Raw genomic sequence first — 15,060 nt, 5'->3', positions numbered from 1 at the left:
ATCAAAACGGTCACTCTGCAGCAATTTTGCAGAGACAAGATGCTTTCTGAAGGCAAACCGTTCCTTTGCGTGAGAGATGATGATGTCACTAATTTGCAAGGCAGCTGTGTCATAATATTCTGTGGTATTTGGGCCCCTTCGTCTTTTTGGCATTGGTGGCAGGTTCTCAGGGAGGCTGGAGTCCAGTGCTCTAACAGATGCTCGGATGTCCTGAATGCTTTGAACAAATTGAGTTACCGCTTCATTTGCATCAACAGATGTAATATTTCTTGCCTGGAGTTTCCCATACAAAATATCCACCTTCATCATTATCTTTAGGAACAAGTCCAGGAAGTACAGAAGCTATCTGTCCATGAGGCTATGGCAAAAACCATTAGCTTCTCTAACTGTGACACTGTCAAAGTCTCCTGAATCACTAATTGTTTGAAAACACTCTATTATTACATTATTATTACATTTCTTAGCAGACACCCTTATCCAGGGCGACTTACAATTATTACAAGATATCACATTATTTTTACATACAATTACCCATTTATACAGCTGGGTTTTTACTGGAGCAATCTAGGTAAAGTACCTTGCTCAAGGGTACAACAGCAGTGCCATCCCCCGGGACTGAACCCACAACCCTCCAGTTGGGAGTCCAGAGGCCTGACCACTACTCCACACTGCTACCGATTGCGCTGTTCAAACACTGTCCTCACTCCTCGACTACTAAAATTCGACCTTGTTTGAGGAGCAGTTGGTAGTCTTTTCTGTACAACCTCATCCATAACAAAAGTTTTCTTTGGAGAGCGAGAGAAAAAAGTTGAAAAAGCAGAGCGGATCTGAAAAAAAAAATCAAGCCCCTGAAACTTGACTCACTGCATGTCCCATTATTACATTTATGATGTGCATAGCAATGGACATAATGTGCATTTGGATATTTTTCCCTGTGAGAGGGGATGGATCTGGACTGGCCATGGGGGCGCATGTGTGAGCTTGTAGGGGGGTTGGGAAACCCTGTGTATTCCCACACTGTCAGACAATGTCTTTTGACAGAAGTCAGCTGTGAATGATCGGCTGTCATTGGCTTGGGGGTGGGACTATATGGGTGAATGGCTAAATAAAAAGGCACTGTTTAGTGGAGTGTGACTTCACAGCGGAATCCTGACATTTGGAAACGAAATCTGGAAATTCTGGAGCAGCGATCGGGAAGACAAAGTGGCGACTCCAGCATAGGACAAACCCGGTGGTGCAAGCAAGCCACGCACCAGTTATTTAATTTTGACTATTTAGAATAGTTAGTTTAGTGGGACTGAGCCATCCCACAGTGTATAGGCAAGGATACTGAGCAGTGCCTGTTTCTCAGGGCTTCCACCACTAGAAGGAGCAATGAGCTGCGGTTTAAAAAAAAACACACACACACACTTTATTTTGTAATTTTTCCTTAAAGTATTTTGTTTTCCTCTTTCCTTTCACCTTTTGCTCATTCTTTTGGTTTACACAACTGCACGTGTGGTTTATGAAGAACGGGGCACAATACCATTGCTGGGAAAAACAGATTGTAACAAGAGCATGGCGACAAGCAGGTGGTCTTTATACTGAAAGAAAAAGATTCTACAAGCATCAGTCAGTTTCGCCCTATTTCCCTAGTAAACGTAGAAGGCAAGATTTTCTTCAGCATTATTGCTCAGAGATTGTCAACTTACCTATTAAAGAACTGCTTCATTGACACTTCAATACAAAAAGCGGGCATTCCAGGTTTCCCAGGATGCTTAGAACACATCAATGTGATCTGGCAACAAATTCAATCAGCTAAAAAGGAAAGGAAGGAGCTCCATGTGACATTCCTGGATTTAGCTAATGCGTATGGTTCAGTGCCACATGAACTTCTTTAGGCAGCATTTGATTTTTTCAGTGTACCGATGACAATAACAAATTTAGTGAAAGCCTACTTTGGAGATTTGCAATTTAGTTTTTCAACTTCAGAATTCAGCACTACATGGCAATGCCTAGAAGTTGGAATAATGGCAGGATGCACCATTTCTACACTGGCTTTTACCATGGCAATGGAAGTAATCATTTGGGCATCAAAATGGGTAGTGGGAGGAGAGCGCTTGGCTTCTGGAATGCGACTACCACCAATTCGAGTATACATGGATGACATGACAACCATGACTACAACAGTAGCCTGCATTAATCCGTTATTGGGCAAATTAACCAATAAGATTGAATGGCAGCATCACATGACCGTGCATGTATATATAGCATATAGCATGGCTTGCATACTAATGAGCTGCTTCACACTGAATAAATCACGACGCAGCACTGCATTTTAAATTCCATGACAAACTACCATTTTATTTCTTATTTGTTACAAAACCACTGCCAAAAATGAGTGATTTTCAACCTATTTCCTTTAATATATTTGGGGATGAACCTCCAGATAACTGGTACAACACCAACTTTGAGTGAAGACAGCAGTCCAACTGAAAAAAAAAGTAATAAAATAAGAGCACCAGCAACTGTCAAGAGTAGACACTTAACAGTAGATGAGGAACAGTTATAACTGAAATAGAAGAAAACTAAGATTGAAAAAACACACAAAAAAACTACAGCATGGGCTGTTAGTGTACTTAAAGACTGGTTTAAAGAAAAAAATATGGACATTCATTTTAAGGGAAAAAAAAAAAAAAAATATATATATATATATATATATATATATATATATATATATATATATATATATATATATATATATCAACAACATAAATGAATTTTATGCCAGTGCAAGAAGTTCATCTGGGGACCAGTATTCAGTCTCCAGTTTTGTAATGCTGAACTGGACTAATTAGATATTTTAACAGTAGAAGTTTTAACATCTCTGCTGACAGTGAGTTTAAAACCAACAAGAATGTATTCCTGTCAGTCATGAAAACTTTTAGAAAAGCAGGTAAAGACAAGGCCAGACACCACCCCCCGAATTACGGGCCTGGATTTTAAGCATCTGCGGCAGCTTTTCCCCTTACTTCCTCGGTGTCATTTGAAACTCCACCCATCATCAGTGTGTGTTCAGTCCTCTTGTTTCTAGTGAGATGCCACTTTGGATGACGAAATTCACAATAAAACAGACATGTTCAATTTATTTTTAATAAGCGAACAATAAATTAAATTTGGGACTGTTACACTGCGGATGTATACACAATAAAAGTTTCTGGTTTTGTCTTAATTTAAAATGTGTTTTAATTATTTTTCATTCCACTGGGTTACATACGTAGTCTCATTAGAATACACAAAATAAACAGCATCTGTTTCTGAAATTGGATAATTTCAACACACTGATGTGCAACGTATAAATGTACTGTAAGGTTCTAGAAGCAGCTGGAGTAACCAATAAAACATTACAAGAACAAAGACCTGGGCAATCAGATATGATGCTACATCTTACAAACAGTAGGCTTTCAAGCATGTAGTACTCACTATTCTGAGTTGAAAATGGAAGCTGGAAGATTGTTTCTCATCAAGTGTCTGGAAGATGAAAGAACTTCATCTTAAAGCCTTCTTTCTATTCACAGTTTGTAGTGGAATTGCAAAACCATGTGTTTTGATCTACCTTTAGCAACTGAATGTTTTGATGTGTGTGTGACCTGTGTTTTTTTATGTATGTGGCCATTCCCCAATTAGCACTCAATTGCTAGATTGGTAGGGCTAGATTTAACTCCATCCCTGACAAATTTCTGACAACATGCTTTCCCTGCACTACTCTCACTGAAAAAAAAATACATAAATTAATTAATACATAAACACATTGCTATGAGATTTACAGTCTGTATTTTATTTAAAAAATAATAAAATATTGTACAGAGAATCTCATATATAAGCATTTAATTTCTATATTATAAACACATTTGTTTTAATACTTTCATAAATCAATGCATTGAACCCACAACCCTCCAGTCAAGAGTCCGGAGCCCTAACCACTACTCCACACTGCTACAATAAACTTATTTTCCAAGGGACAAAATGCTAGAAAAAATCTACTTGTCCTTCTTAAAAATCTACTTGCCCCCTCCACGTCACACAAAACACACACAAAAAAGCAGTATCACTTATTTGCTAATTTACAAAAAAAGTAAGTAAAAGATTAGTCTGTGCATTGCTCGAGTCTCTCAGGCAGCCGTTTCTGGGTTTCTTTGTAACCAATAGATCAGCTTTTTCCACAGCTAGCCAATCAGAAGTGATAGGGGTGCGACGTGAACACTTTTTAAAATGTTTGTGCTTTGATGCTAGACTTCCGCAATTCAGTTTTCAGAAACTTGCGTGGCTCTATAAAAATATACCTGGAGTGTCTTTCTAGCAACAGAACGAACATAGAAATAAATAAATAAATAAATAAAAACTACTTTTCCAACGGGAAAAAGAATAACGGCAAAACTTGTCCCTCACACAAATCTTGTTGTCCTGGGAGTTGAGCGATACGAATTGCACACCCGTGGTTAAATATATAAAGAACCAACACAAGCACATTCCTCTTAACGAAACTATTAAGAGATCATTCATACTTGAAGTGATATAAGTATGTGAATCAAAACTGATTTCAACACTGAAGACTTCACATCAAAAAGTTTGTCATTTAATGTATTAAGTATTAGTATTATTTTAATACATTTGTATTTTCTTATTAAAAAAGCAATTACAAAATAATAACTGTATACGAAGTATTTATAAATGTAGCACTATTGAGTGTTTAATAAGAGACACAGTACACACAACATATTAACATGTTAATCTCAAAAACAAAGATTGTACTGAAGGGGCTGCAGACTGTTTGGAGAAGTGAGATGCAGGCAGATTGGTGACTGGCATTTCTTGACTAAACTCGTTCTCAAGGACATTGGAGGCCAAATCAAACAGCAATATAAATTTGAAATACTTTCAGACATTTTCAAGTTGTTGTAAAACACGTAACGGTGGCATTATTTTTTTAACCACCGACACACAGCTCCGTCCTGAATTTCAGCAGTACGCCACTGGAATGGAATGTAAGCAAAGACACAATCGCAACTAGTCCCGGTATTATGCCAAGTACTGCCTCTGCCAAATGGAGTCTCCTGGCAGTATTTGGCACCTTGGGTGCTAAATATTTCCCCTGCCAAATAGTGTCTCCTAGCCGTATTTGTCACTCCAGCACAATTTTTATAATAAAGTAATACAGTTTTTCTACAACCATTTACATACGTTTCCTGAAATTATACTCCATTTACTCAAAACTATAAACACAAAACAAAAAACCCACACCGTACTGGCCAAACCTCAGAAGTCTCAGACAAAACGATACACTCTATTCTAAAACATGTTATCTTCAATCTAAATGTAACTTTGCCTTCAAATGGCACACAAAAGCCATCAAATAAATAGACCCTACTGAATATCCATTACACACAGGTGAGATAAATGAAAAACACTATTATAAAATATGCTTTTTCAGTATTACCTCTATAAATCTTGCACTTTGCAACAGCATGCTACTGTAATCTGTGTAAATTATGTTAGAGAGTATGCTCAAATGTAAAAACAATACACAAATACCAGAATTTTCAAAATGTTATTTTCAGAATTTCAACTGAATTTGCTAGCAGTCAAGAAAAGTTGGGGAAACAAACGTAGCCCAAGTAAAAATACTTCAACTAAAGTAAGAGAATATATACTCATTGTAGGTAAAGAAAGAAAAGGGGGGCTCCCGAGTGGCGCATCCAGTAAATGCGCTCCACGTGGAGTGCAGGATGCGCTCTATAGTCTGGACGTCGCGAGTTTGAGTCCAGGCTATCCCACAGCCGACCGTGGACGGGAGCTCCTAGCGGGTGGCGCACAATTGGCCGAGCGTCGCCCGGAGGTTAGGTCGGGTTAGGTCGGCCAGGGTGTCCTCGGCTCACCGCGCACCAGCGACCCCTGTAGTCTGGCCGGGTGCCTGCGGGCTTGCCTGTAAAGCTGCCCGAGAGCTACGTTGTCCTCCGACGCTGTAGCTCTTGGGTGGCTGCATGGTGAGTCTGCAGTGTGAAAAAAAGCGGTCGGCTGACGGCACACGCTTCGGAGGATAGCGTGTGTTCGTCTTCGCCCTCCTGAGTCAGTGCAGGGGTGGTGGCGGTGAGCTGAGCTTCAAATAACAATTGGCCATTCCAAATTGGGAGAAAATAATAAAAATAATTGGCAACAACTAAATTTATAAAAAAAAGAAAGAAAGAAAAGGGAAAAGTGTATTCGGCCTCAACATCCTGTCTCTGGCCTGGGTCAGGCCAGAGGTTTTCGTCTACATCACAGGCAATGTTTTCCCTGGGCAGGCCTGGGAGGAAATACCCCCTGGTATGCCTTATCCACCCCTGAGAGGACTCCAAAACTATGTCCCCACAAGTCTTCCCCATAGCCTGGAGAAAGTTTTCCCGTTCATAGGGACTGTGGTCGTAGACCTTCCACCGCCATGCTGAGAAAAACTCCTCTATGGGGTTAAGGAATGGTGAGTAGGGTGGAAGAAACAGGTTAGAGAATGTTGGGTTGTCATCGAACCATTTGCGGACCAGAACAGCGCGGTGGAAACTGACATTGTCCCAAATGACAATGTAACTCCTGTTGGGACAGAGCATCCCGTAGACCATCAAGGAATGTGAGCAGATGGCCTGTGTTATATGGGCCAAGGGTGGCATGGTGGTGGAGGACACCATGGTGGCTGATGGCTGCACAGAGTGATGTTGCCTCCACGCTGGCCAAGGACATCCACAATGGCACGGTGGCCAATAATGTTCCGTCCTCCTCTTCTTCGCTTGGTCAGGCTAAACCCTGCCTTGTCTACAGTCAATACAGTATTGTAAAGCACAGCAAAACATATCAGCAAAAGTAGGCCATCATGTAGCCTACACTACATAGTGCTGAAATACAATACTAAATTATTGTTTGAAAACTTACTTGCACATATTGGAAGCACAGTTCTTTCACTCTTTCAGAGTACCTCTCGAATGGAACACTTGCTTCTTTCGCACTCGGTTGAAGGATGCAGTCGATAGTTGACACGCTTACCCACTCAATACCTTAAAAAATGCCACTATCCTCAATTATTCTATTTTGTATTTCTCGCAGCCGAATGGCATTGTTCGCAAGAACCATGTTTACAATGGCAGTTTTTTGACCTTCTGAAAACATGCGTGGTCTACCACCATCAGCTGGTTGTCTCTCAATTCTGCAAAAATAGAAGAACAACTGTTTGGCTACAGTTATCCAATTGTACAAAATATGGATACAACTCCCAAGTTCATGTGATAATGTAATGTACTTGTACTGTCCCACTTGCTCTAATGCACACGGTTCCACAATACAGTAGAGCAAAGAACAGGTTAGAGAGCAGAGTATGGTACTCCAATGTTAGATAACTGTAACTTACCTATTTTCATTTCTGAATGTCCGGATTATAGATGCAACAGTGAAGTGGCTCAAATTTGGCTGCACTCTCTGCCCAGCTTCCCTCATTATCATACCATGGACAAGAACATGGCTGACCAAAGTTGCACGAATCTCATCAGAGATAATTGTTGTTCTTGCTCTTCCTCTTCCTCGTCCATCTCTTCTCTCATTCGCACCTTTCCTCTCCCTCTACCTTTCTCTCCATTGTTGGCATCCATTGTTCCAAAACACAGGTGAGCTCACCAGTGGCCCTTTTATTCCTACCAAGGTTCTGATTGCTGGTTGAACAATTAAGATTAATAGTGTTTGCACCTTGAGGACTGTGTGTTAATAGGGTTGAGTTTTAATGATTGGAGTTTGGTATATTGAATGGCAGTGCTTTCTACATGAAAACATGAGGTTTCATTGATGAAGGTTGTGCTTTATGAAGAGAATTGTGTGTAGGGTTTAGCAAAAAAGATTTAATGAATCTGCAATTTGTGTGAAAACAGGTGAATAATGCTTATAGTTTTGTTGAAATAAACTTTCTTTTGGTACCTAAACTAATGGTTGGGGATATTCTGTTCATAGAACCAGTTTCAATGTGTAAATGATTGTGAAAAACTGTAATGTGCAATCTATTGCATAACCGTATTGATTGGATATGTCATTTGTTTTATATTCTTTGCTTTGTAAGATCGGAGAACATTGTACTGATAATTAGTGCATTTACTTCTGTAGCAGAGCAGAATAGTGTCTATTTACTTTTCAATGGAGACAGTGACAGTATTTGGCATTTTATGTGTCAGATACTGTCTCCAGCACAATTGAGTCCCATTGCAAATTGCATTACAACAAACAGAATGGTAATAGGGACATCCTGACATCATATAGCTCAGGATGTCGAAAAAACTAAGATGTTTTGTTCCAATGACCTCAATGAGACACCGTAAAGGTGAAGTTTCCTGCATATCTCCACAGACCTCTGGTGGGTTCTGTAAAAGGCGTTCAATACTTAGCTTCCAAAGTGAACTTCTCTCCATATCTCCTTCTTTGAAGGTTTCTACAATAATCTTTGGGATATTTCCCCTCCGATAAATACATGTACACATCTTCCAGACAAACCATTTCTTGTGTTGACCTTTCCATCATTACATTTCAATGCAAAACCATTGAAATGAGAAATGAGTTTTTAGCAGACAAGATGGCACAAAACATAAACTAGGCAACGAGACAAAGGTAAGGCTATTCTTTACTGTTGCAAAAGCAGCCATTAACTTAACTTTATGCAAGTACAAGCTCAGTCTTGCATTTTGTGATAATTCTGTATTACAAAATGCATTTAGTATAATTTCATTTAAATGTATGAAAATTAGCAGCGCTTAATTTGTACAGAGAGGTGTGCCTGGGGCGCAAACAGTGACAATACCTTTCAAAATCATAAGTTTATTTGACAGAGTAGTGTACTACTAGTGTTAGCTGGTTGGGCATGGTATATTTCTGTCAGTGTTATAATTTGTATCGCAACGTTAAGTATCATGTCTACCATAACTGAATTTGTGTACATTAATAGCGGTTAAAAACTACAATTTTAGTTAGACTGAAAATGTTGGGTTTGACTTATTTTTTTGTAGATTAAAAAAAGTTTGGCTTCGATGCCTATGAGATGATCAGTTATAACACTGACAGAAATATACCACGGTAAACTAAGTTACTAAAGCCAGCTTGTGCTTTCTAAACAACTCCAACTCCTCCAGAAACAGGTGAAGACTGTGCCTGTGTATCTGGGGCAGTGCCCTCCATTGTGATGTATTTCCGTTGTGAAATGACTTCGGTTGTGTTGTGGCCTTTTTGTATTTGTTTTTTGTTCTCGTATTTGTGTTTCTTGCTTTTTGCATTTGTGTATTTGTGTTTTTTGATTTGTATTTGTGCTTTTTTTATTTGTATTTTTTTATTTACATTTGTGTTTTTCAATTTGTATTTTTTGATTTGCATTTGTGTTTTGTTATTTGTAAGATTTATATAGTACAGTGTATGCTGGTTTACTTTTTCATTGTTTAGGAGGTAGAGGGGGTAGAGGGGATTGATTGAAGGAGCACACAAACTAAAACGATTAAAAATAATTCCAGGTTTTATTTGGACAGGACACAGACTTGGATCATAAATATGCACAATAACAAACAGCTACTATGACTAGTATATAACCGTGCAGACGTGACGGAAGAGTTAAAAACACTTATATAGCAACAAATCAACTGCAAAAACGCTAATCATAATAGTAATAAACAAATCAAATACACCAAACACATCTTTAAATCACACATATACAAACCAATAAAAACAAACATGCAATGTGCAACACGTTGCTATTATAATTAACTATTCCATTTGTTTATACGCACAAAGCAAGTAGGTTATCATTGACAGTGCAGATCATTTATCAAGTAATCATATTGCGAGCTGGAGTCTAGTCCTAGTACAGGAAATGAACGAAAACAGTCATAATAAAAACAATACAGTACATAAAAACAAAATAAAACCAGGGGGATACTAAAAGAACGGAAGCCTAAAACACAAACTAATTTCTGTCGGCCGATGCTGTCGTCACGGGGATAGAGCACAAAGCGTTGGGCCAGATTTGGGAGCGTATCACGCTGTGCCATTTCACAAAAGAATTGAAGTCTTCTTTCAAGCTGTGAGCTCCTCTTCCTCTCTACTCTTGCCAGCACGGCCATCTTTGAACATCCAAGAAAAAAATCTGAATTTCAGTTCAGACCCTCTTGATCCATAGTATAAGTGGTGGAAATTGCACCTACACTTTCCTCTGATGCTCTCCATCACAGCTGTTAAATACCCTTGGTTGTCCTCGACTGCTCTTTTCTTATGACTGTCAAGTTGGGATGCAACACTTTCTACTTTACATGAATGTAGCCACCCCATTCAATTAGCAAACAGCTTGTAGATGGGATTCACACTTTGAATGTTCGTGAAATTTCTCATTTGCCTTCGTCTGTGTTTTAAAACCAGTTATTCAGAATGCCGGGTAATTGTGGCCCATTACCAAATGCTCGGCAATAAAAGCAGAAAGCTTTATCATCATGAACACTATATTCAAGCCATTTATAGCCTTCAATGTGTTCTAAAACTGCATCTTGACCAAAGCAAGGGTCTTTTTTATCAAAAGTTGCAGAACAAATATTTGTATCACTTAAATTGGAATTCAGAGTATTACTGTCACATTTGTTAAATCACTCTGACGTGTGGAAGTGTCAGCTTCTGTTTCTGATGTACTAGGTGCTTTGGCTTTCTTCTTGTAAAAAAAAGTCCAAACTTAATTGTCTTTTAGCCATTGTGTAAACATTTGCACCCACATGTTCTTATGAAGCCTCTTTTTATCTGGTTTTATTTGACTCAGAGTAACCACAAGGTAATGAGACACATAAATAAAAATGCCCATGTATAAGGTGTAATACAGCTGTACAATTTGTAACAATATGATCAAAATGTTTCCGATTAGGTAACACTGAAGGACATTTGGAGACCCAAAAGGAAAAGCCATGCAAGGTAAGTAAGGTAAGTTACTTTTAGCATACTATTATAAAGAAAAACGAATGCTCTAGATTTTAGTAAATAGTTCAAAATGGAAAACAAACAGAAAATATATTAATCATAGATAGTAGTCCATATGGTATTACATTCTATTCATTTTATTTATTTGAATTTGTTCAACCACCTGGAGTGACCCATCTCCTTTACTGGAAATTTCAAAGGGAACACTGTTCTGTCACAGAAAATGCAAAAAGCTTTCCCCTAGCACAGGTGACAATAAAAATCTAAGACCAGAAGTTCTGGGATCAGTGAGCTACTAGGAATCGAACAAGCATTGATGAGCCAAATGGCTCCCCTCTCATTTGTAAAGTTTCTTATGTAATAAGAAAAATAAATAAATAAATAGGCATCTACTGCACAGAAATCTGATACCAGTTAAACTTTTTGCTTCCTTTTGAATGTTGTGCTATTGCATTAAAAGTGACAGCACAGGCAGATGCTCAGAAGCGTGGCAGTTCCCACAATGAGATGGAAGAAAGGGAGGTTTTTACCTGTTTAAGGTGCCAGGAGGAAAGATCTGCAGGTCCAACTTTAAATTAAGAGCACACATAAGTAATTGTAAATATGAACACAAATAAATTACTGGGAAACAGGTAAGAGGGGTTATGAAAAACAAATACAGTAGCTTAGAAGAAATCCTTTGAAGCTTTCTTTCATTGACACACGTCTTCTCTGCCACCCCTTTCAGACAACTGTGTTGACCTCATTAGGCTGGAAGAACTGAGCCACATGTGTATCATTACTACTGTTACAAAGATCCAGAACAGTTCACAGTTGAGCACTTGTCTGTAACTGTGTACTTATAAAGCTTATAAAGCTAAAACTAGAATAAGCTTTTTTAAGTTTGTCTACTTCATGTAGTTTCTTACAATTTTAATGCTGATTGACTGTTTTGAATGATGGAAGGTTCTATAATAACGCATCTGTAACTTTTTTTTTATAGACTCTGTCTGCCATGAAGTCTACATCATCTCCAGCTTTGCTCTTAAGAATAGGGATTTTTGATCAAGGCAGTATTTTGGTAAGTATTGCTTTTCCCTTGTGTTTCCTTATTTTCAATGAATATAATACTGAAATAACTACTGGTGCATACATTCTAAAAGTGTTTTGGCTTGTTAACATCCTTTTGATATGTAGTTTGTGTATCTTGAGTTTGTAAAACATTGACTCTTGTCTGGAACAACGTAAGAAGGGATTAAGTAGGATTGCTGATAACCTTTTTTATTTCATTGTAGCCTGTTGGTGGTTCAGTAACAGGCTAGGCGGCATGAGTGCCATTTTATGAGAGGCTGCTCAACACAACAAGGAGCTGCCCGAGACAAGTTTTGTAGCAGCAACTCCCAACCCAATGGCAGACCTGTATATCACATGGCTTGCCCCACACCCTGTTCTGACCCCATCACCCACAATTCTCACTCATTTGCATACTGAACCTTGGGCATCCAACCGGCGTTCTCCCTAATTTCCCATTGACACCACGTCATGCATCTACAGTATCTTGTCAGTTGCAAGCTACTTACATATAGTGCTCAGACTTTGTACTAATGCTAACTGCTGTGATTTAGAACTTATGCACATGATTTTGTTGTTTCTTTTTTGATTTAGTGCTTGCCGATGCATTTCTTTCATGGTAAACTAAAATTCACAAGGTGGTTTGAAATCACTAAACCATTGCGCAGCTGCTGTCGGGTCCATTTTGCTCTTTTATTGATCTCAATGATGGTGTTTTAACACTTATAGAACAGGCAAACATGAGCCTGTTGCGAATTCAATGGGCGAATACAATGATCGTTCCACAACAGCAGTACTCTGAACATTGATTCACAATCTGAAGTTTGTTTGGTAAATCATATCTCTAAACGTGTGGCTCTTTACAGGTATCACCTGAAGTAGTAGGCAGAGAATGTGACCTAAACATGAGTCTAGTAAGTAAAACTACCTCTTATTTTACCACTTCATATGACAACGGAGAATATCTTATAGCATTTTATAGTATTGGCAAAATCATCTCTATTTAATGTTATTTAAACATTATGGGGCCCGATGTAAGGATATGTGCAAAGTGATTTGTGGCTGAAAAACACTGTGGCAGTGTGGCATGGCGAAAGCTCTGCTGAGGCATGGGTGTGTGTGTGTAGGGGAGATATTGGGTGGCAGGGAGGGAGATAAAATCCTCCATGCAAAAACACGTGGGAATGTGGCTGGAGCCATGAACCAGCCATAGGTGTATAAATAAGGTGATCACCGGTGTTAGAGAGGGTTAGTGTTGGAGTTAATGTCTGTGTTTCATGTTGTTGTGTCCTGTGTTTACGTCTCCGTGAGTGCTTTTGTAAACCTTTGTTTTGGCCCTTGTGCTTTTTATTTGTTAATGTGTTTTTGTTTGTGTCTGTTTAGTGGTTTGTTTATTTAATTAACCCTTAGTGGTCCATTTATTCAGCGCCTGTCAGACGCGTCAGGTCCAATTTATTTTCACGCGCGCTGTTTATTTTACACATGCTGTTTGAAAGTAATTTTATTCAAAGTAAAACAGGTTTAAAAGGCATATAAATAAAAAAAAATACAACCTTGCCTGAATACAAACAAAGACAAGAATGTAGTTTGATGTTATTATTACATCTAAAAAGTACAAAAGTAAATGCAGTTATATGCATTGATTTGCCTGGTAAAATAATTGTGTTTCATGTTGTTGTGTCTGTGTCCTGTGTTTACGTCTCCGTGAGCATTTTTGTAGACCTTTGTTTTGGCCCTTGTGCCTTTTTATTTGTTAATGTGTTTTTGTTTGTGTCTGTTTAGTGTTTTGTTTATTTAATTAAAGTCACAAACTCCCATATTGTTGCCAAAAAACAAAAGTCATTGGCCTCAGGATGGCTGTTGTGGTACACTTCCTGCCACCTTTTCATCACCTGGAACTGTCCTCCTGGTAACACCGACAGCATTGACTTTCTCCTCTATAGAGGACCATATGTCCTCTTTGGTAGCATAACTGATGTTGGCTGAGCCTTTTCCAAATAACTCAATTTCATGCTGAGTGACCTCAGCCGTAAGGACTCTCAGCTGCTCCCCAGAAAACCTTTCTTTTCTTTTCTGTGCGCCAAAAGGACTTTGCTGCCCGTCCTCTAACATATTGTTTTGTTTGCTTCTATTTTTGTGCTTGACAAATCTCATACAGTGCCTACTGTTCTCTGCTCTAGGCAATTTGAATTTTTCAGCCGCAATTGTTTGCACTGCGCCTATCCTTAAATCAGCCCTTATATGTAGTATTTATTTTTAAATACACAGATGTCTCAAGGAAAGCTTACATTTTAAGGAAAGTTTATGAATAAATAGAGGCAGCTGTATATCCCTCACACTCCCGTTACGTCTACACACTGCCCGTTTAGAATACAATGGCTATAACAATATGAATTGTCTAGTACACTATATTATAGTCTTCCATACCTAAAATGTTTGGCTTTTTTTTCAGTGTCTACATGCTGTTGATTTAAAAAATCATGTTAATCATTGGATTATTTTGTATTTTTATTTACAGATTAGTGAAGGAACAGAGTGTATTTTCATCCCTAAAGGATTGTTTCTGAAGGAGGCTCCCTCTGAGTCTGTACAGGCAGCTCTTGAACTGGTGAACACCTACCCTACAGAGAGCATAATTAGAGAGAACTATGTCAGATATCAGGCTTGGAGTGCCTACAAAGACAAACTTGTCAGGCAACGCTGCAAGAGACAACAAGATGCCAATTTGTATCCACAGAATTTTTAAGTGTCTGTACTAAATGTTTCAGAAGTCAATTTCAGTATCGTGTTAATGGTGCACTAATAATCAAGTCATCCAAGAAGGGTCATTTAAAAAAACAGTTACAATATTTTGAAGAAATAAACAAGTGAAAGCACCTTTTTTACAGATTAGATTTGTGTGACTCCTCAGACATGCATCAAGATAAATGCTTAAGCTGATGCATAAAAAACATGTTACTTGGATTTAGTAGTTCAAAAAGTTAGTGCCTGATGTCAAGTAATCAAAGCTTGAATGCATGAATGTTGTAT

At 38.5% G+C, this 15,060-nt stretch overlaps 1 protein-coding gene across 2 annotated transcripts in view; it reads left to right on the top strand.

Moving 5' to 3' along the window:
• Positions 1–15,060, top strand: part of LOC117409143 (cyclic nucleotide-binding domain-containing protein 2-like) — a 50,955-nt gene extending 35,895 nt beyond the window's left edge. The window contains exons 14-17 of one of the 2 annotated variants that reach the window (XM_058997741.1): positions 10,928–10,974; positions 11,963–12,040; positions 12,897–12,944; positions 14,549–15,060. In XM_058997741.1, coding sequence (XP_058853724.1) covers positions 10,928–10,974; positions 11,963–12,040; positions 12,897–12,944; positions 14,549–14,776 — 401 coding nt within the window. In that variant the 3' untranslated portion in view covers positions 14,777–15,060. Of the gene's footprint in view, positions 1–10,927; positions 10,984–11,962; positions 12,041–12,896; positions 12,945–14,548 lie in introns of both variants that reach the window. The other variant, XM_034014777.2, reaches the window with a different exon arrangement.

This window comes from Acipenser ruthenus, chromosome 2 (assembly GCF_902713425.1).
Source record: "Acipenser ruthenus chromosome 2, fAciRut3.2 maternal haplotype, whole genome shotgun sequence".
In the NCBI taxonomy this organism is placed as follows: Eukaryota; Metazoa; Chordata; class Actinopteri; order Acipenseriformes; family Acipenseridae; genus Acipenser; species Acipenser ruthenus.
This window is presented reverse-complemented; position numbering and strand designations above follow the sequence as displayed.